Source organism: Amphibalanus amphitrite, unplaced genomic scaffold, assembly GCF_019059575.1.
Source record: "Amphibalanus amphitrite isolate SeventyFive unplaced genomic scaffold, NRLGWU_Aamphi_draft 001094F_arrow, whole genome shotgun sequence".
Classification (NCBI taxonomy): domain Eukaryota; kingdom Metazoa; phylum Arthropoda; class Thecostraca; order Balanomorpha; family Balanidae; genus Amphibalanus; species Amphibalanus amphitrite.
Window position 1 is genome coordinate 135,984 of NW_024882588.1, and position 20,108 is coordinate 156,091.

Consider the following 20,108-nt stretch of genomic DNA (forward strand, 5'->3'; position numbering starts at 1 on the left):
CCTAAACGGAAAACCTCTGGGCAAACATATCTTTTTGCCCCCCCTAAAAAAACCTACAACTTGAATACTAAAAATATGGTGTTTGAAAAGAAAATGTGAAATAAATGGAGGACTAGAAGGTTGTCATATTCGTGATATTAAGTTGTGAGCTGATAAATTGCCTCCGAGTCCGCCCCATGAATGTCAGTCCATCATCCATCAGCAGTGCTACTACTGCTACTGCTACAAAAAAAAAAAAAAAAAAAAATAACGCGATTTATTGAAACCTTGAACCAAGTAAACAAACCGTCAACAGCAGACCGCCAGACGCCAGTGGGGACGACAAATACAGAAAGGCTCGGTCAGAGCTTTTGGTTTGCGAGGTGTTGGAGAAGCTCAGTATGTTGTGGGAACTTAACGCTGTTCAGTGTGATTCCGTTGGCTGTTGCGCTGTGGTCCTATGTAGTCTGTAGAAGCATCGTTTATCTCCTCTCGAAAGTAACACTTATTGTAGGTACCAGTAAAACGCCTTTTGGGCGAAGAACGAGCGAGCGAGATAGTGAGCCCTGCACGTGCGGAAGGGCGAGAGGGTACTTCCAACGGGCTTGTGCAAAGCACCCTTATAACCGGGCCAAATTTGACCGCAATCGGCCCAGCCGTTCCTGAGATCTGGAAGCGGCATTCTGCACATGCGCACGTGCAAACGGGGTCCAAAATGACTTTTGCACGGCACCCTACTAACCGGTCCCCAACCGTGTACCAAATTTGAGCGCAATCGGCCCAGCCGTTCTCGAGATCTGGAAACGCCCCCTGCACGTGCGCACGTGCAGTAGCACCCTAACCGCAACACATGGGAATGCATTGCCTGGTGGGTGCCTACCTGTATGCCAAGTTTCAGCGAAATCGCCCCAGCAATTAGCGAGCTACTAAAATGGGAACAAATTTGGCACCTCTTCTTTTTGTATTTTGCACGAGCAGTGGGGGGCACTCAAATAGATCAAGAGTATGCGACCTTTGGTAGAAGGGATGCAGCTACCCTATAAAAATTACCGCAAGACAATCGCTCAAGCCGCTGCTGAGATATGGGCCTCTCAAAATCACTACTTTTGCAAAACTGCTTGAACACCCTTGACTTTTCACGTGGCACGTGCCACGACGGTCACTGAGATGTATCAGAAGTAGTCAATTACGGGGTAGAAGGGATGGGGCTACCCAGCAAAAAAGACCGCAGGCCAATCGGTCCAGCGGTTGCTGAGATATAAGCCTCTCAAAAGCGTTACAGGCCGGGCCGGGCCGGGCCGCTCATACTGAGATTTTTCCGTTATATTGAAAAGACTTCGCTTCGCTCGCTGCGCTCGCTCGCTCGTAATAATTTTGCTAGCTCGCGAAGTTTAGTCCCAAAGTTAAGGAATGTTCATTGTAATTGCATCAATAAATGCAGGACCGAAAACAAATGCGCTGTTCTTCGTCTATTTCTTGTTGGGATTCTTAATCGACTGATCTCATTTTCTATTACCGGAAACAACTGTTAATACGTTTAACTACGTGGCAACCCTGACTGCGTATAGTATCGCAGGTACGCTGATGTGGCCTTTGGTCGTGGGCATTTACACATGAACCTGCTGCTGCGACCCTTATCGGTCTCCGGATACAGAAGCCCTTGAGAACCGGCGCGGGCGGACCTTTCGGACGAGGTCTTGCCGAGGTGATGCGGGAGGTAGAGGACGGACCGTCCATAGCGCCGGTGAGCTATTCTCTAACTATCTCCCGGAGTCAGGGGGGGCTGCAATTTTTTGCGCTGCCCTGGCTTGGCCGGACTGACAAAAATGTAAAAAATCAAAAAAAAAATCCCGAAATCCGAGGAGAAAAATAGGGGTAGCTCGTTTTTTTTTTTTTGTTCCTAAGACTGGACGTTTGAAATTCTCGCCGACTTGCCTGGCGGCGCAATGTTTGCCCCCCCCCCCCTAAACTCAAATCCTAGATCCGCCACTGATATCCACCGCATCGAGGTGCCCGTGTCTGATAAGCATGCTTTCCACTTCAGAATCTGTCAAATGTGCTTTATAATTTAGGCGCGTAGTTTTACGACAAATTAAAGGCGTAGATAATTTTCACTAAAAATCATTTTGCAGAGGATTGAAACATTTATGTTTTTAAGAATACTGTTGCTTGTCATGCAAACGTGATGATTGGATCTTGGAGAGAATTGAATGCTCTTTCCAATGATAGCATTTTCAATTGACAAACGTATCAGGTTAAGCAGCAAAATCCGTGTAATTATTTAGTGGCACATTTTGGAAAATACCACTTAATTCAGCGATTTTTTTCCACATTGTTTTTGATCAATTAGCTTTTCACAATTTTTCCATGAGAGACGGTACATTTTTATTGCTAATAGGCGCTGTTTCAACTCATTCCGTCTGACGATCACCTGAAATTAATATAAATTCCAAAATCCGTCCAAAACGTCCATTTTTCAAAAGAAAGTGTCCTCCCCGGTGCACGTGGCGCGTGCCAACCCCTGCACCGCAAACCATTCGATAGCCCGTTCGATTCTCTACACGATGCTGTTTTCCCCGTACCGGTCGGGCCCACGGTTACCGAGATATTGCACCGGGACCGGACCCGTGTCGGGCAAATTTGGCTGTTTTCGCCCGTTTTTGCCAGCCGATTAATACATTAAAGTATATGACGCGAATTTGCACTTTTTGGGCACGCGCCACGCGCTCGCTATCGATCCGATCGAGCTGAGACCCATCAAAGGCACGTTGTCCATCCTTGTTCTATGAGTTGCGCAAACTTCAGCGCGGTAGGTGCAACGGTGTGACCTGTAACCCGCGCTACGTAGCACCATGTCGCGACCTTCGTAATAGACAGAAACTACGTCACCTCAAATAGTAATATAGATACAGAAATCACGCACTGCTTTCAGCAGGGGACTTCGGCTGCAAACTTGAAACGGAACAGAGTATAGCGGTATCCAGCCTTCTATAAGAAATAGTGTCCACTGGCGGTATCCAGCCTTCTAAAAGAAATAACGGCCACCGGCTGCATCGCACCGCTTGATACTAGACCGTGTCCTGTATCCACCAGTCGATGGTGTGGTGTCCCGGATCCGTACCCGTGCTGTGTCCATACAGCTGTAATATAACTAATACACACTGTACAGTCTACAGTTGACGGCAGAACGATGCACCGTTTCTCAGCGGGCAATCAGCTGCCTGGAGTGGTAGGCTGTGCCGCAGCGCACGGGCTGGGGGACACATTGATCACCATAGACACACTTCATGTGTGATAATCAGTATAGCCTATCGGCTCAGTCAACTGAAGTGCTGGGCTGGTGGTGAGGGTAAAAAGTATGATTCACCCGTCCCGTGAGGGAAACGTTTCCTGGGAATTACCTGATTTTTCCTTTTACTGATAACTCTCTGGGTTTGGCTTAATTTTTACGGAACACTTATATTAGGCAATCTGAAGTTGCACGCACTTTTTATGAAGCATCCGACATTAGAGCTCCACGTCACTTCAAGTAGGTGACTTCTTTTTATCACAACTTCGATGACATTATGGAATGATAGGTATGTTCAAAGCATTGCATAATGGTCAGAAGCCTTACAATCCCTTTGACTAGTTACCGTCACGAAATGACAGCACTACATAGTGGCGCTTGGAAACCCAGTAACATTTGTGTATTGAACGTCTGAACCACTGTGTATTTCAATCGCCATCAGCCCGTGATATCCCATGAGCGACACCGAACCGGACATATCCGGTCCAAACCAACCACAGCCGACCGGACCACCGACGGTCCGACACAGTGACGGGCGAGGTCCGATATCGCCCGGACCGGACACCCTCACAGCTAGCTCCAACCACTCTCTGGTCTAAACTGAAACAACAACACAACAGCACAACGGTGTGAGCCAGCGTGACGTCACGACAACACACGTGACGTCACCACGGCGGTATCTCCGGCACGGTGACAACGGTTTACCGACGGCTGGACAGTGGCCCGGAGCGTGATACATCTCGGATACTGAATATAACTAGTGTCTATCAAAGCAGTGTCAACAAACGTAGCAATCTGTGCTCAAATGATCAAACATTTAGGTGGCCACTCAGTCCAAACCAGCCTGGTACGGCGGTAAAGTACCCGCGGACCTGAGCCGATGGGACAGGGCGGCTCAAAACAACTCTGGATAATTATGATTTATGAATTATGGAGGTCTTGATGTGCATTGTGCTCCTTACAGCGCTGCCGACGGGACACGGTGCGCCATCTGTTGTCGAGTTCCGACACTACAGACTAGACACGGTGCTGTCATCTGTTGTCGAGTTCCGACACTACAGACTAGACACGGTGCTGCCATCTGTTGTCGAGTTCCGACACTGCCACCCGGCACCGGAGCGGTCGAGGCACTGATTAGTCAGGCTTTTAGAGAGTACACGGTGATTTTGCTGCCGTTGGGTGGCTTAGTAAGCTTGTCGTATGCAGACTCTGAAAAATAGAGCACGTCAGATTACACACTGATTGCTAGTGATGTCACATCATGGGGCAACTCAGATTGGTGACGTCACTGACAGGTACAGAAACAAATACAATGACAATGTGTGTATCACTGAGTAATGACGTCATGAGGGCTGATACTGATACTGTGACGTCACTAACGGAGATACACGTCACCTATTGTGACGTCACGTGCGTCAGTGTCTGCGCGTATCAGAGAGGCCGGTGGCGCCGTGTCGGCTGGTGTGGGTGGTCAGAGACGCTGCCACTTACTGGGGACATAGAGAGTGATTGTGCGAGACTGGCCACCGTCACATCCCAGGTCTGTCTCGTGCAGGGCAGTCAGGACGGCCTGGCAGTTTTCAGTTGAGGATTTGATGTACAGTGTCTCCAGTTTCCTGCAGGTCACTGCCATCCTGTAACAGATTACAACAAAACAGAACAGGTCAGTATACGGGACACAGTCACACAGTGGCACCAGCGGGCGACTCAACACGGTTAGACCATGTAGTAATAATGCCGTTCATAACAGAACATATGTGCCTCCAGCTACCTCAAGTTCCCAGTCTCGTGCTGCAATCAGGTACGAATTCGTACCTGATTGAAACGTTAACGTTTCACACGATACCCTTAAGAGCCTTATACCACCCAATACTATGTCCAATGTCCATATCTATATTCATACCAACGAAGTCCAGATAACGTAGCTGCCCGTCCGTTTGTTCGTCTGTCTGTCTCTTTGCATGGCATCTACACAACCACCTGAATCAAAAAGTCTGCTTGTGGATACCTATTCTTCTGTAAAGAGTTTGTTACGATTTCCAGTGTCCATGTGCCCGTTATCCTATACCTCCACCGGATGCACTATCTCGGGGGTTATTGCGGTCTATCCAGATACACATAATATCCGCCGTCGCCGTCCGGCCGACTGACCTGCTGACCACTGCCACCTCTGACTGGGCCAGGGCAGGGATGTCCGTGAGGCGCCGGGTGTCATTAAGCTGCACCGTATCCAGCTGGGAGCAACCGTGGAGGGCGGACAGCACAGTTTCGGAAATGACGCCGGATCCGCCGACACCGACGCCCTTCAAGCTGGTGAGGGCAGTCAGGAGGCGTCCCGTCGCTTCCGGTGTCACAGACGGTGACGCTGTAAAACATAAAAACAGACACACATACCGACTGGAATGGCTGAAACTGAAGATTAATATATTCACAGCAAGATATGCTTAGTACTTACCGGTATGACCTTTTTTGGAAACGCACGAGCGAGAACAACAAAGGAATGGTGGTAAAGCGCAGTAGTAAGATCTAACTGCTTTATATGGGCCATCCTTCAAACCTGTCCAGAGCAACGTAGAAAACTCCAGCGCAATCCAGCCCGTCGCTCTTGAGAATGAGGTGGATAAGTGGCCCCATATTTGTTAATTGACAATTAGCATGCTCAGTAAAATATGTGTTTAACCTTCGCCCCAGTGGGGGGGGGGGGCATATGTTACCACCCTGTCGCGTTTTTGCGTGTGAATAAAAAACCACGGCGCGTAGCGCCGCGCCGCTTGGACTAGCTTTTGGTATGTCGATTTTGGACAATGTGTGAAATTTTTGACCCCAGGTCATGTCAGGTCAGGTCACCAGGTCAAGTTAACTGACCAAGCCTAAAAAATTGCAATCATGTCCAGCCTGCAGTGTTTGTCAGAAAGGTTTTAAACTTGGTGGATTGCATGTTGTTATGGGCGCCTACAATTTGCATAACTCGGATTTTTTATATCCGTGACCTAAGGTCAGGTCAGTGGCGTGACCTTTCCATTACAAGTCAATGAAGAAAAATGAAAATGCCTCTAGGTCCGTTTGTACGCATAGGAACAGTCCAAATATATCAGAATTACAATGATTTGGACCACCCGTGATGACCAATGACCATGGTGTCATTTTTGCTGATAGCCTCTAGAAAGGTCATCCGAGGTCATTTGAGGCTACAAACAGATTTTTGCCAATAACTCGCTAGTGGAAAGAGATAGAACGCTGGGGATGGTCTCATTGTCTTTGTCTTGTTGAGACGCATCGACTGATATGCAACATGACCTTTTCAGGTCAGGTCATGACCTTGACCTGAGGTCAAATTTTCAAGTTGACCTTTCAAGGTCAAATTATAGTTCATTCGACGCGTCTCGGCGAGAGGAACACGATTCTGGCAAAAGAAATGTCGTGGCTTTTTGTAGTCGAAAGTTATTGTCGAAAAAAACACTTTTCGTAAAAACAGCTATTTTTGGAGTTTTTGCCCTCTGGAGGCTAAGCCGTTGACCTGAGGTCAATTTTGATAATGACCTTATCAAAAGAAGAGGTAAAAAGCTATCTATTGCTTTTCCATGCGTTTTTCTAGTTATCATAGTTCCTGAGATATCGGCATGTTTTCTGAAAAAATATAATGACAATTGGCAAATTTTGACCTTTGATGACCTCTGGTGACCCCAATATTGCTCTAAGATGAAAAATGACTGAAATACTTTCAAACGTACGCATTAAGAGCTATCGACTGTTACCGCGTCTTTCTAGCCCTCTTAGTTTTTGAGTTAGAGGTGGGTGGTAACATATCCCCCCCCCCCCCCACTAGGGCGAAGTTGGCTGAGACCGCCACTGGGGCGCGGGTTAACGAAATGCGCTACGTTTGGTCAATTTGGTTACGTGCAGTAGTAAGCGGAACATAAGAGCCGCGTCTTCCCTACACTAGTACATACATATGATATGTCCATTGGTCAGTGGTCACGAATTTCTTGGCACTGATGCTCTGCTCGTGTTGTTGCTGCTCACCAGGTATAAACAGTCCCGTGACTGAATGGGTCGCCAGAACAGCCAGCTGCTCCAGGAGTGCGTCCGTTGCCAGCTGTATGCAGACGAAGAGTCCCTCCGGACATCTTTTCAAAGTCCAAGGTGTCCGAGTCATCCCCAACCCTGTGGAGAGGGACATAATCGCCATCAACACTGCAGGGCATATTTTAGCAAATTTTTACTGCGTCCCAAAGTTGAGCAGAGGGCACGTGCTACGACTAAGGGCACAGGGCAAGGAACAGAGTAGGGCACTGAGGAGGGCAGAAAGTAGGGCACGGCTGGTTGCAGGGCATGGCACAGGACATTTTAGAGGAAAGGCCGGGTACAGGTCAGGGCAGACCGCAGGGCACAGGTCAGGGAACCGGACAGGGCAGAGACGCAGTGGGTCAAATCAGCAGGGGCTACGCCCCAAGGCGAGGGGACTGCGTCCCAAAATGGGACGCAGTAAGTGCCTTAAAATATGCCCTGCAACACTGTGTATAGAGGAGAGCATTAGCCTGACACTATTCCAACGCTGTTTGAATTTTGGAAATCGGCCGGTAAGTTTCCGAGATCTTAGGGGGGCCGATACGCCCCTTCCCCCCCCCCCCCTCCACGGTTGGTAGGGTCCGCCGATAGCCCTACGGGTCGCGGGTTAACGTTGCGTGATCACTGACTATGTTAGGGCAAAAACGAGTGTACATTTTGTCATTCTTGCTAGGCATTGATAGCGCCCTCCTGAGCCGAAATTGGCGCCCTCACCACTTCATGACCCCTCTGAAATGTTATCCTGGCTGCGCCTCTGCGCAACGGTGCTAGAAACTCAAGCGTTCCACCAGCACCCCACGACCCTTCTCACCAGTGATGTCCAGTCTCCTCAGTGACTTGGGCAGCAGCCGCAGCCACTTGCCGGAGCTGTCCACGGGTGGGCTCACATCGAGCCGCTCCAGAGCCTTCAGCGGCTCCAGCAGCGCCTCCAGCTGCCAGTCGCTGATGCCGGCCGGCAGCGTCAGCTCACGCAGACTGGAGGCGTTGGCACGCGCCAGCCGGCGCAGGGCAGAGGCTTTCAGCTTGAAGCCGCGGAGGTTAGCCTTCTCCAGGGCGTGGCAGGTGGCCGCTGGAATAAAGCAACACCAAACAGTGAAGAAGTGATCGCTTATCATATGGACAAGGAATGACAGTTACAGCGGGACAAAGCGTCTCAGGTCGTGCGTAGTGCGCTCCACACAGGACTCACCGACCAGTCGGAGGTCGGTGTCCGTCTCAGCGGTCGGCGCCTGCAGTTCGGTCATCTTCGGCTGGTCCTGTGCCTTCAATACGAGCTCTAGGCTCGTGACCGGCGTAGCGACCTCTCCACCGCGGGTTTTCTGATCGGTTAGCTCCCGCCGACGGTCGCTGACGATATCGTCGACGGCGGACCGCCACCGACGGCAGACTGTCGGCACCGACGGTACAATGGGGATCGTGTGGCACCGAGACCTTGACGGCAGCGTCAATATTCATAACAGATAGCGTTTGTATTTGTATATATAAACAGTAGCCATTCTAAAAATATCATTCCGAGCGGCCCTAATACACATTAGAATTCCGTGCCTTTCGGCTCCTATGCTGGACTGCATGTGATATATTGTCCCATGCCGAGCTCGCCGGTTTCATATTGTCCCATGCCGAGCTCGCCGGCTCGCCGGTTTTCGCCGGTAAAGGAAGAACTCCACGAAGGACTGTAAGCATGTCATAATGAAGCATGATCATTGATCAACACTCCGTGCTACTACAATGCCCTACATACATTGCCAGTTGCTGAAGCACTCACCCCGCCTGGCGCGGAACATCTCCCAGCAGTCCATCTTGCTCAGCACCATCTTCAACAACTCGTGGTCCAAGAGGCAAATGGCAGAAGCCCATCGCGGTGCAGCCTCTGGCACGTCACCGCCCGCCGGCCCCGCCTCTTCTGCAGTTTGGGTGATGACGTCACATGTGCTGATGGTGTCACTTGTCGTGTCGCAAGTGTCGGCCTTCAGTGAAGTCCCCTCCTCGCCGTCACTGTGACAAGATGACGTCAGTGTGACGTGGTGTGACATCATTAGAGCTCTCAGGTCGGTCATTAGACAATAATTTCCAGAAGTCTCCACTTCCAAGACAGCACCGTACCATCGATCTGTGAAAGCCCATCTAGTGTCCCCTCCCCCCAATCCCTGTGCCACCCAGCAGCCTGCTGCCTCACAGTCACTCACAGACAAGTTGTCTACAAAACCGAGTTGTCTCTTACAAACTGTCTAGTGTCTACACAACCGGTTTGGGTCTTATATGTAGACAAACTGTCCATACAACCGGGTCAATATCTACAGACAAACTGTCTACACAACTGGGTTGACTCTTACAAACGAACTCTCTATATATCCGGGTTGACTCTTACAAACTGTCTACACGCACACAACCAGTTTGACTCTTACAAACTATTCACAATCCCTTGCAGTCAAAACCGACTAACTCCCACTGTTAACCCCCTAACGTCATCCCAACGACTAACCCCCAGTGCCACCCCTGCTGCCTCTCAGTCCCACCTCTGCGAACGGTCGGATGGCGCCGCTCGCCGGCGGACCTCCTGCCGCAGCTCCTCCACGACGACCTGGCGAGTGGTGCGCTCCTCGAGGACAGCCTGCCGCAGGCGGATCACCTCTTCACGTAGATGGACCACCTCCTGACGCAGTGTAGTGTTGTCTCCCTTCAGTGTGGCGTTGTCTCCCTTCAGTGTGGCGTTGTCTCCCTTCAGTGTGGCCACTTCTCCCTCCAGGCCGACCACCTGTTCACTCAGTGAGTCGCAGTTTTTCTTCAGAGTGGTCAGTTCCCCATCCAAACGGGCAATGTCCTCTTGATGGCGATGTGTCAGTTCCTCCTTCAGTCGTGCCATCTCTTCTTTCATCTGGATAAACTCCTCTTGGAGCTGCCTGGGCTCCATTTCTAAAACAGAGAACGTACGGTATGTAAGACTGAGAGAACGGTGTCACCTGAAACAGTCTAATGGTCGTAAGGGCATGTGTCTATGGCTTCACTGGCGGATCCAGGGGGGGGGGGGGCCACCGGGGCCATGGCCCCCCCCAAAAGCCTGAAAGGGGGGGCCAACATATCTTTTGGCCCCCCCCCCAAAACGCTTGGAGAAAAATTAATGTGAGAAGGTTGCGTAGTAGATACCTACTAGAATCAGCAGCGTGATTCAATAGCGTAGAGAAAGTCAGGGGCGCGGGAACTACTTTCAGACTGGGGGAGCACACCATAATAGAGATCAACCTAGGGTCCCCCCAAATCTAGTTTTCTCACCGGTTTTAGGCCACTTATTTTTCATCCCTTGGCTTTTTCAACAAAAAAAGAAACAGTTGCAAAAAAAGGACGGTATTCCGTTTGAAAGTTGTGGGGGCACCCACTGGCGGATTCAAGGGGGCCACCGGGGCCATGGGCCCAAAAAGCCTGAAAGAGGGGGCCAACATATCTTTTGGCCCCCCAAAACGCTCGAAGAAAAATTAATGTGAGAAGGTTGTGTAGTAGATACTTACTAGAATCAGCAGCGTGATTCAATAGCGTAGAGAAACCCAGGGGCGCGGGAACTACTTTTAGACGGGGGGGGGGGGAGGTCACACCATGATAGAGATCAACCTAGGATCCCCCAAATATAGTTTTCTCGCCGGTTTTAGGCCACTTATTTTTCATCCCTTGGCTTTTTCAACAAAAAAAAAAGAAAACATTTGCAAAAAGGAGCGGTATTCTGTCTGAAAGTTGTGGGGGCACCGCCCGCACGGCCCCAGAGTTGGGGGGGGGGGGGGGCAAGCTGCCACCACTGCCCCCTCCCCCCGGTTCCCGCGCCTATGGAGAAACTACCGGGTTTACTAGCTTCCTTCATAAAGTGTCGTCATGTCTTATCGTCACCCGAGAAGGTCTTATTGCATAAATATCGATTGAGCTGTCAAGTTAACAAACTTGCTGTGGCAGCCTGACCTGACATGACCCGGCAACTTTTCATTCACGGAATATGCGCAATAATTTTTTTTAGGAAAACTCACTGAGTTTTCGTTGAAAAAAACTTGTTTTGTTTCGTAATTGTACAAGAAGCATATGAGGGACCTTTTTGTCCCTTCCTGCGAAACGGTAAAAGACTTATTTCGGTCACAGCTCAGGCCAATCTCTAAGGGTCAGTCGGGTCACTTATTTCTTAAAAGGGTCCTTACGGCATCCAAGGACCAATTCCGGCTTTTGAGTGCATTCAAATGCACATCAGCATTTGATGCTACGACAGATGTCGAAATCTGAATATATGTTACAGGCCGTATGAAAATTCGGTCCGTTTGCAAACGGCCTGGCCCAGTCAGGCCATATGAAACTACCTGAAAACACCGGCCGTTTGCAAACTATGACCTGAAATATCAGACCGTTTGAAAACGACCTAGTTAGTTTCGGCCTAGCGGATCCAGGGGGGCCACGGGGTCATGCCCCCAAGCCTGAAAGGGGAACAACATATATTTTTTGTCCCCAAAAACACTTAAGAAAAATGAATGTGAGAAGGGCGTAGTAGGTAGAGAGAAAATACCGTATCATTAAAAATCTGTGAGCTTGATAAAAGTGTTGGTCTTGTCTTCACCCAAGAAGTTCTTATTGCACACTTTAACCATGGATGAAAGAACCTTCATCCCCTGGTTCTCCTTCATCCATGCTTTAACTCTCGATCGACGTGTGAAGTTATCGTGTAAGGTATCATGAAGCCGATCGCGACGAAACTTTAGTACCCTCATGGTGACAAAGTCTGAAAATTTCATGACCCTGACCCAAGTGAACTTTGACTTGTGGCCTATTTCTCGAGACTGTTTGGCCATGTTGGAGGCCATGTTTGGCCGGAATAGCGATTCGGCGTATGTCGGCTCACATTATCCGCGCTTTTATAGTCTTTTCGTGGTTTAAAACGCTCAAACATGTGAAATGATGTTGCTCCCACGCATTAGGGCGGATGCCAATGTCACCTTACGGTCAAGTCAGGTCATTGACCTTTGATGACCTCGGTGCACTTTTCCGAGTTTAACATGTTTCTAAGATAGTTTCGTTTAGCTGATTTTGAATTTAGCATTTTGCAGCCATTTGAACATTTACGAAGTAGTTTTGATGCCTTCGTATCATGTTACGTAGCTGCCAGTGGTAGTGGACACCTGCTATACGGACGCCCATAAGTACTCCTACTGGTTGATCTGACCTGACCTGCCCCGACATGGTCTAAACGCATGAAGACATTATCTATGATCCAAACTAACATGAAATTTGTGATCAGCACAAAAAAAAACGTATTACAGCCTTACTTTAGGAGGTTCTGACAGGTCCTGATTTTCCCGTCTTTTGGGTCTGTGACCTGACCTGGGCGGTGTTTCACGGCACGCTGCCAGCCGCTGCCAGCGCTGATGGCACTTTTGGTTTCAATGGAGACATCAACAAGCCTATACCCACAACACTACCGAAGGCTGACCTTAGCTCGCGGAATGCGCTGTCAGCGGCTGTCAGCACGACCGTGAAACACCGCCCTGGAAGGTCAACCAATGACCAAGGACCTTAAAATCGGGTATCATCGGCTTCGTCTCGTCACTCACGGGCAACACGCCTGTTTTTTTTTTCCGCGAGCTCTAGCTTAACCCGCGCCGGGCCGGGGGGGGTGTTTGAACACCCCCCCTTGCGGTTTTTCGCAGATATCTCAAAAACGGCGGCGCGGAGCGCCGCCGTTTTTGGCACACCTGTTCGTACATCTTTTCCGCACATGTTGTGAAAATGTCAGACCCAGGTCACCCTAGGTCAGGCCACCAGGTCACGCCAAGTGACCTCACCTCAGAAAAAAATAAGAATGCTCGTCATAGCTACACCGACTGAACGATTGCCTTGAAAATTTCAGCGATTGATTAGAACAACACTATCTATAAAATGTATATCTCGGAATTTTGATATCGGTGACCTAAGGTCAGGTCAATTTTGCGGCCTCTCCATTATAAGTCAATGGGAGAAAATTGAAAAGCGTCTGTTTTGCACGAACGCTATTCTAGACACTCTCAAACATCGAGATGTAGGTAAAATAGACACACTGAACCAAAAAATGGCAACTGTGACCCCTCGTCATGTCCCCGAGGTCATCTCAGGTCACGAACAGAATCTAACAGTTTTTCGATGATAACTTCTGATAGAGGAGCGCTAGAGCGCTGAAAACGCCTTAGATGTGTTCGGCTCGACGTTGCGGATCGACTGATATGCAACATGACCTTTTTCGGTCAGGTCATGACCTTGACCTGAGGTCAAATTTTCAAGTTGACCTTTCAAGGTCAAATTATAGTTCATTCGACGCGTCTCGACGAGAGGAACACGATGCTGGCAAAAGTAATGTCATAGCTCTTTTGAGTCAAAAGTTATTGCGGAAAAACCGATTTTCGTAAAAACGGCTATTTTTGGAGTTTTTGCCCTCTGGAGGCTAAACTGTTGATCTGAGGTCAAATCTGAGAACATTACTCAGAAAGTTCCGTAAAAGGGCTATTGAATGCGTTTTTTGCGGCGCTGTAGCTCTATCGGTTCCCCAGATAGCCGTTGGCAGTTTCCAAAATGTTGAAATAGTCAACATTTTACCTTTGGTGACCTCTGGTGACCTGACCTTTGACCTGGCCCAAAAAATGATCAAAGTGTTTTCGTCCTCATTTTTGACGTTCTTTCGATTGCCGCTTACTGCGTGTCGCTACGGGGCCCAGGAGCCGAGTTAGAAGGGGGGGGGTGTTCAAACACCCCCCCGCGGCCCGGCGCGGAATCTCAGAGCACCGGCCCGGCGCGGGTTAATCAGGGGCCGAACGGCAGGGGGTCCAACCGACACCTCCCAGCCCGCGAAGGCTGCGCCACGCACCGACCCGGAGCGGGCTAATTGGTCGACAAAAGCAATTTGAAGTGTTTTCAAAGTAATATTTAGGCTCGGGTTGAGTGGGCTACCATTTCTATTTTTTTATTTTTAGTTTAAAAAAATATCATTTCAGGGCTGTGACGAAAAAACAAGTGGCCTAAATCCGATGAGAAAACAGGATTTGGGGGTACCCTAGGTTTGGTTACTTGCAGGAGTTGCCCCCCCCCCCAAAAACGCAAGTCTGGATCCGCCAGTGTATGGCTTTTCTGTGAGTTTATGATTTTTTAACACATACCGTTGTTGGTCGGAAACTCAAGAGTCATGACGTCACTAAAACCTCAATCTTAATTTTCCCCACCAATTTGTTTGAAATTTCATCGCAATGAACTTCAATGGATTCCCTACATGCAACCAGAATTTGGCGCTCCTGCGACGCGGCCGTTTTTTTAAGCGCGGCGAAAAAAAAGTGGGGGGTTAACTCATCCAGCAGCTCACGGGTAAAGTAACGAAGTTTTCGAGGCACTATGATGCGGTACGTATAGAATAACCCCTTTCCTCAGCCCTGATCTGGCCAGTCCCCCGGCCCTCTCATAACGAGTGGATAGGGGAGATACGACTCCTGGCGAGGCCTTTATAGAGCTACTTTTATACGTCAGAGGCTGGTGTAGGCGTGCTGCGTGAGCCACAGTTGGTTCGTACGAAGTTTCATGTCTGTTTTTCCCCACCCGCCGTGAACTGAGCAGAGGGTGTTCACGGAATCTCTCGCCGATCACTTCCCTCCACAACCTCTCCCCATCCCCCCCGCTGACCCCCTGACCCCTGTCTACCCCCGATACCGAGCACCGGCCACCCGACCCTCGGTGTCGTGTCTCCGTCGGCTGACTCGGCCGTGGATCAGCTCCGTGTCCGTGTGTTCAGTCAGCAGAAACACCGGTAGAGAGCAACACTGGAGCCAGAGAGAGAGAGAGAGAGAGAGAGAGAGAGAGAGAGAGAGAGAGAGAGAGAGAGAGAGAGAGAGAGAGAGAGAGAGAGAGAGAGGGAGGTAGACACGGCCCGCTGCGACGGTCAAATCTCAGAAGCGTGGTCCAAATGGAAGGACTCGATTCCCAGTAATCACTCCGTTGGTGAGTCGCGGCCTTCCTTCGCTGTGGATCAGTGATCAGTGATCAGTGAACCCATCAGTGATGTTCATCCCAAATTATTGGAAAGCCAATACCAAACCGGGATGGCAATGGTCTGGATTCATTATACCAAAAACGTTGGTATCCGATTGACATCTCTTAGTTATAATCCATCCGTTCCTGACATAAGGTCTGCTATTAGGTAACCAGGGGTCAGCAAGAGACATTATAGCTATTCAACGCTATTTTCTAACATCCTGACAATAACTTAAACGATTCTATGTATAGAACGTAATAATTAAGATAAAAGTCACATAGGAATAACACCCCGTCAATAACTATAACGATTCTATAAAACGTAATAAGATAAAAGTCACATAGGAAATACGTGGTCAAATCTGACCTGACCGGTATATAGCGCCGTGACCAGACCAAACTCCTCAGACGAGCTCCTCATCCTGGTAGCTGAGACGTCTCCATGGCAAACGCCAGCCAGTCGCGCCCAACGGCAGAGAGGGACTTCCCCTCTCCCACGCGCAGCGGGGCGAACCGCGCCAGGGGGACTTCCCCGTTCAGGAAAACTGAAGCCGAGTGTCCGTTGTTTTTTTAGATAAGTACGCTCCTTACCATGTTTTTACATGTCCTGATTATTGAAAGAGTTGTAAACGTCACGATAATCCATCCAGGCCCTGGTCTCAACTCTCAGGCCTCCTTATCAGCTTCACCTAGCCCGGCCAAAACTAGCCCTGCCTGACTAATCTTTACCTAACCCAACCACTCACTTCACCCTGCACCCAAGACTCTATATCAGTGGTCGGCAGGTCATTCGGGGTCGTGCCCCCTTTTTGGGCGCCAGGCAGGGCCACTACCCCCACCTACCAGACCCCATTGCTGACACAACCAAGTTTACTGAAATTCCATACCGTCCTGAAACTCTTTGGGTATTTGTGCATTTCCAATGCATCAAATTTAAAACACGACACTTTCTCCACAAAACATTTAATACCTATATCCCAGTAGCGGCGAAACACCTTCAATTAAGGGGGAGGGGGGGGGGGGGCACTGCCGACTTTTGGTCCCATTCTTTCCATGCAACGCCCATAGGGCTAATGTTAAAATGCAAAAATCAAAGGGGGTACGGTGCCCCGGTGCCCTCCCCGTTCCGCCGCCTATGCTATATCCCATTTAACCATTGTACGTATAGGGGCGGCGGGTGGTTTTTCGTTAAAAGCTCACGTAAAAGGCATTGGATCACGACCAAATTGTACCCTCGAGCCCATCATTTTTTGTTTCACCAGCCCGGAAAATATCATGACCTGAGACCAGTTTTACCAACCGAAAAATGACCGCCTGCCGGAATTTTTGCCTCAAGACCGCTTCACATACGGAGCGTAAACGCGATGGGCTCGTAAGCGGATAGGGCTTTACCGTTTACGCTCCATATGTGAAACGATCTTTAGGCAAAAAATTCCGGCAGGCGGCTATTTTTCTGTTGGTAAAACTGGCCTCTGGACCCATAATGACCGTTGGCTTATGAGCTTTTTCTGGAGATCATCTTGAGCCATAAAATCTCACTTCAAGAAGTTATAGCGGGTCCCGATTTTCTCGGCACTTGTCATTGCCCTCTTGAATGAGACGGAATGACTAAGGACATTAAAAATGGGCAGCAGTGGCTTCCTATAGTCACGGGTATTACGCTCGTTTTGTTATGCACAGCTCCATCCCAGAGTCCGAGGCCGCGGGGTCCGATCGACTCCTCCCCCTTACGTTAGCGGCTGTTGAAACGCCAACAGACGCGCGACGGTTAAAAGTTGCAGCTGCTTTTGTACGACTGTACGGAAGGGTGAGATGGTGAGGCGAGCAGGTACGTGAAAATTGGTATCTAATCAATGTGTGCTGTGCCTTTGGCCTGGGCTAATCTTTGAACCCTGGGATGCAACAGTCACGATGGCTCCATCACTGGAGCTACAAACTCTAAAAAGATAGGCTTTCTCAGAATCCCTCATTACCCCCACCGAAAGGGCTCCATTACCCCCAAAGGGGGCATGCCCCACCATTTGCCGACCCCTGCTCTATATTGATATACCCCTACAACTACCTAACACTGAATAACTACCACTGGCAGAAAGCTATCCAGCAGATTACGTCAGACTGATGGGGATGTGTCACGTGACCTACTCACCCCAGCGGATTACCAGTGTTGGATGCGCTGATAAACATCGGTATTTAGATTTAGGGCATGGAACAGAACAGAATCTATGCTTGTTCAACTGTTGGAGCTCAGCATTCGGCCATACCTTCAACCGGGTACCGTGCCGCTGAGAAAGAGCCCCTGGAAAATACCCACAGGCCACACAAAGACCACACTGTTTAGCCAGCCCCCCCCCCCCCTCATCCCCACAGAGATGTGTGACCGTCTGTGTCACCCCTTCCCTGACCCCTCGCTTTTTGTTTGTTTGTTTGTTTTGTTGGGTTAGGCCCTTTCGGTCGACAAGACCATTGCAGAGCCGGAAGGATGGTAGGAATTAGGGGGAGACATTGGTCTGGGCAGGCACCCTAGTGAGTCGCCGGGGCTGAGCCCGTCCAAAGGACAGGCCACCCAGCCCCAAGGCACTCACTGCACCCGGCTACGGGGTGCGCTCCCTCAGGAGCAGCGGTGCCGCTCCAAGGGAGCAGCCCGCATGAGATAAAGTTGCCTGTCCAGCCCGGAGGGGGGTTGCGGCGTGGAGGAGAAGGATTTCAGCATCCTGAGGATAGAAGCACGGAACGGTGCCCTCGCTTTGACCTCACCTCGTCTCCTCTGTCCGTACCGCCGTCTTCGCCGTCCGTATTTCTCCGTCTCCACTTTCCGCACCCCCACCTCCTACGCCACACTTCCAGCAGCCACTGGCAGTCCCAAGGCCGTCGCTCGACCGTCGGCCGCCTCTGGTTCCGACAATCGCCGATAGGTGGCAGCAGGAGGTCCCGGGCTCAGTCTGCCGTATATGGTTCCGACTAGTGATGTCAATTACGGAAAATCGTGATACCGATACCAAACCAAATACCAACAAAAACCATGAGAAAATACCGAAACCGAACCGACTTTGGAAAATGCGAAAAATACCAACTTTTTACCAAATTAGCTGCCTCTTTTACATTAGTCAGGATTCATAATATCAACAAAATACCGAAAGCCTTAGTATTGAAATACCAAATACCAAGTTGGCATCGGTTTGGTATCGGTATTCGGTATACCAAAAAGTTGGTATCCGATTGACATCTCTAGTTCCGACAACCGCCGATAGATGACAGCAGGTTTCCAACAGTCTGTCAGTCCGTGGCGTTGAATTTTAGGCCTTTAACTTTTGATTTTTACCTTTTAAATTTTACCAGTCGTGCGGTTCGCTCCCCAAAATTCAGAGTATTTAAAGGTACATCCACAATGCAGTGGCTCTTCCGCACCCGAGTCACCTTACGACTACGTCAGTGGAGGTAAAACCAGGGTATAGGGCAAAACAACGGTGAGGCTAAGACAGATAAACACAAACACAGTACCATTCATTCACTCCTTGCATTTACTTATCAGCCATCAGTCCCAGTACCACAACAGTACCACGTGTACAGCAGCAACTGCTTAAGATGGCGTTTGAAGGCACATTCGGTGAGGCATTTAAGCTCGCTCGGGAGCTGGTTAAACATTGCACTGCAGTGTGCTAGCCGCCTGGCGCCGGAGCATGTCTATTCTCTGGCAGTGCAGCAGTCATAGGCGGCGGAACGGGGAGGGCACCGGGGCACCGTGCCCCCTTTGATTTTGACATTTTAACATTAGCCGTATGGGCGTTGCATGGAAAGAATGGGACCAAAAGTCGACAGTGCCCCCTTAATTGAAGGTGTTTCGCCGCTACTGGCATGCAGCTGGCCGATCTGGCGAGTAGGATGTGGAGTACCTACAGACATACGAAAACATGGCTGCAATGTCGGCAGGTAATTCAGTATCTAGAGCGACTTAACCCTCGCCCTGGCAGGGGGGGGTCGATGCGACCCCCCCCCCCCTAAGGTTTTTCGAAGATAGCGTAAAAACGGCGGCGCGCAGCGCCGCCAAATTTGGCACAGCCTATGGGGCAACCTTTTTACATATGAACTGAAAATTTCAGGTCCGGGTGACCCTGGGTCAGGTCAACAGGTCAGAAAAACCGGTACAAGGTCATGGTCAAATTTCAATTTTCTCTTTGCACCTGTCCAACTCACAGTTTTTGACTGGTTTCCTTCAAACTTTCAGGATGTGCTAAGTTCACCGAGTTGTATAACATATAGTTCGGGTTTTTTGAGGTCACTGACCTGAGGTCAGTTAGAGGTCATTACGTCGTAGTGTTAAGCCTATGGGAAAATACTAAATTCGGAAAATACTGGAGATATCCGCTTCGTTCTATCGCTTTTGTGCTTTGAAACCACAGTACATAACAGCAGGTCACTTGGTGCTTCTTTGTTTGGTGTACTTATCCATGGGTCAGGTCAAATGAGGTCAACTGAGGTCAAATCACATTTTTGCCAATAACTTGGCACATATTGACGCTAGAGCTTAAAAATGGTGTCATTGTGTTCCTTGTGATCAGCCGAATCGAATGATATGCAATATGATGCAATTTGGTTAACTTGAACTTAATTAATTAATTAAAGTTTACTTAAAAATTAAGAAAAACTTTAAGTACACTTAAGCAAGCTAAAAAGTACATCATTCGACGCGCCTTGGCGTGCTGAGTTCACTGGTGCTTTTCTTTTTGCTCTATCTTAAATAGATCAAAAGTTATAAGCGAAAAACTTT

General features: G+C 49.4%; 1 protein-coding gene across 1 annotated transcript; it reads right to left on the bottom strand.

Annotated features, from left to right (window-relative positions):
- Positions 1-3,654: 3,654 nt before the first annotated feature.
- LOC122370061 lies at positions 3,655-18,243 on the bottom strand. Its single transcript, XM_043345323.1, has 9 exons — positions 18,098-18,243; positions 9,853-10,249; positions 9,102-9,331; positions 8,526-8,723; positions 8,148-8,405; positions 7,292-7,432; positions 5,420-5,633; positions 4,760-4,902; positions 3,655-4,477 (listed from the first exon to the last, which is right to left on the bottom strand). The coding sequence occupies exons 2-9, from the start codon at positions 10,245-10,247 to the stop codon at positions 4,407-4,409; spliced, it is 1,650 nt and encodes a 549-aa protein (XP_043201258.1). The 5' UTR covers positions 10,248-10,249; positions 18,098-18,243; the 3' UTR covers positions 3,655-4,406.
- Positions 18,244-20,108: the final 1,865 nt, after the last annotated feature.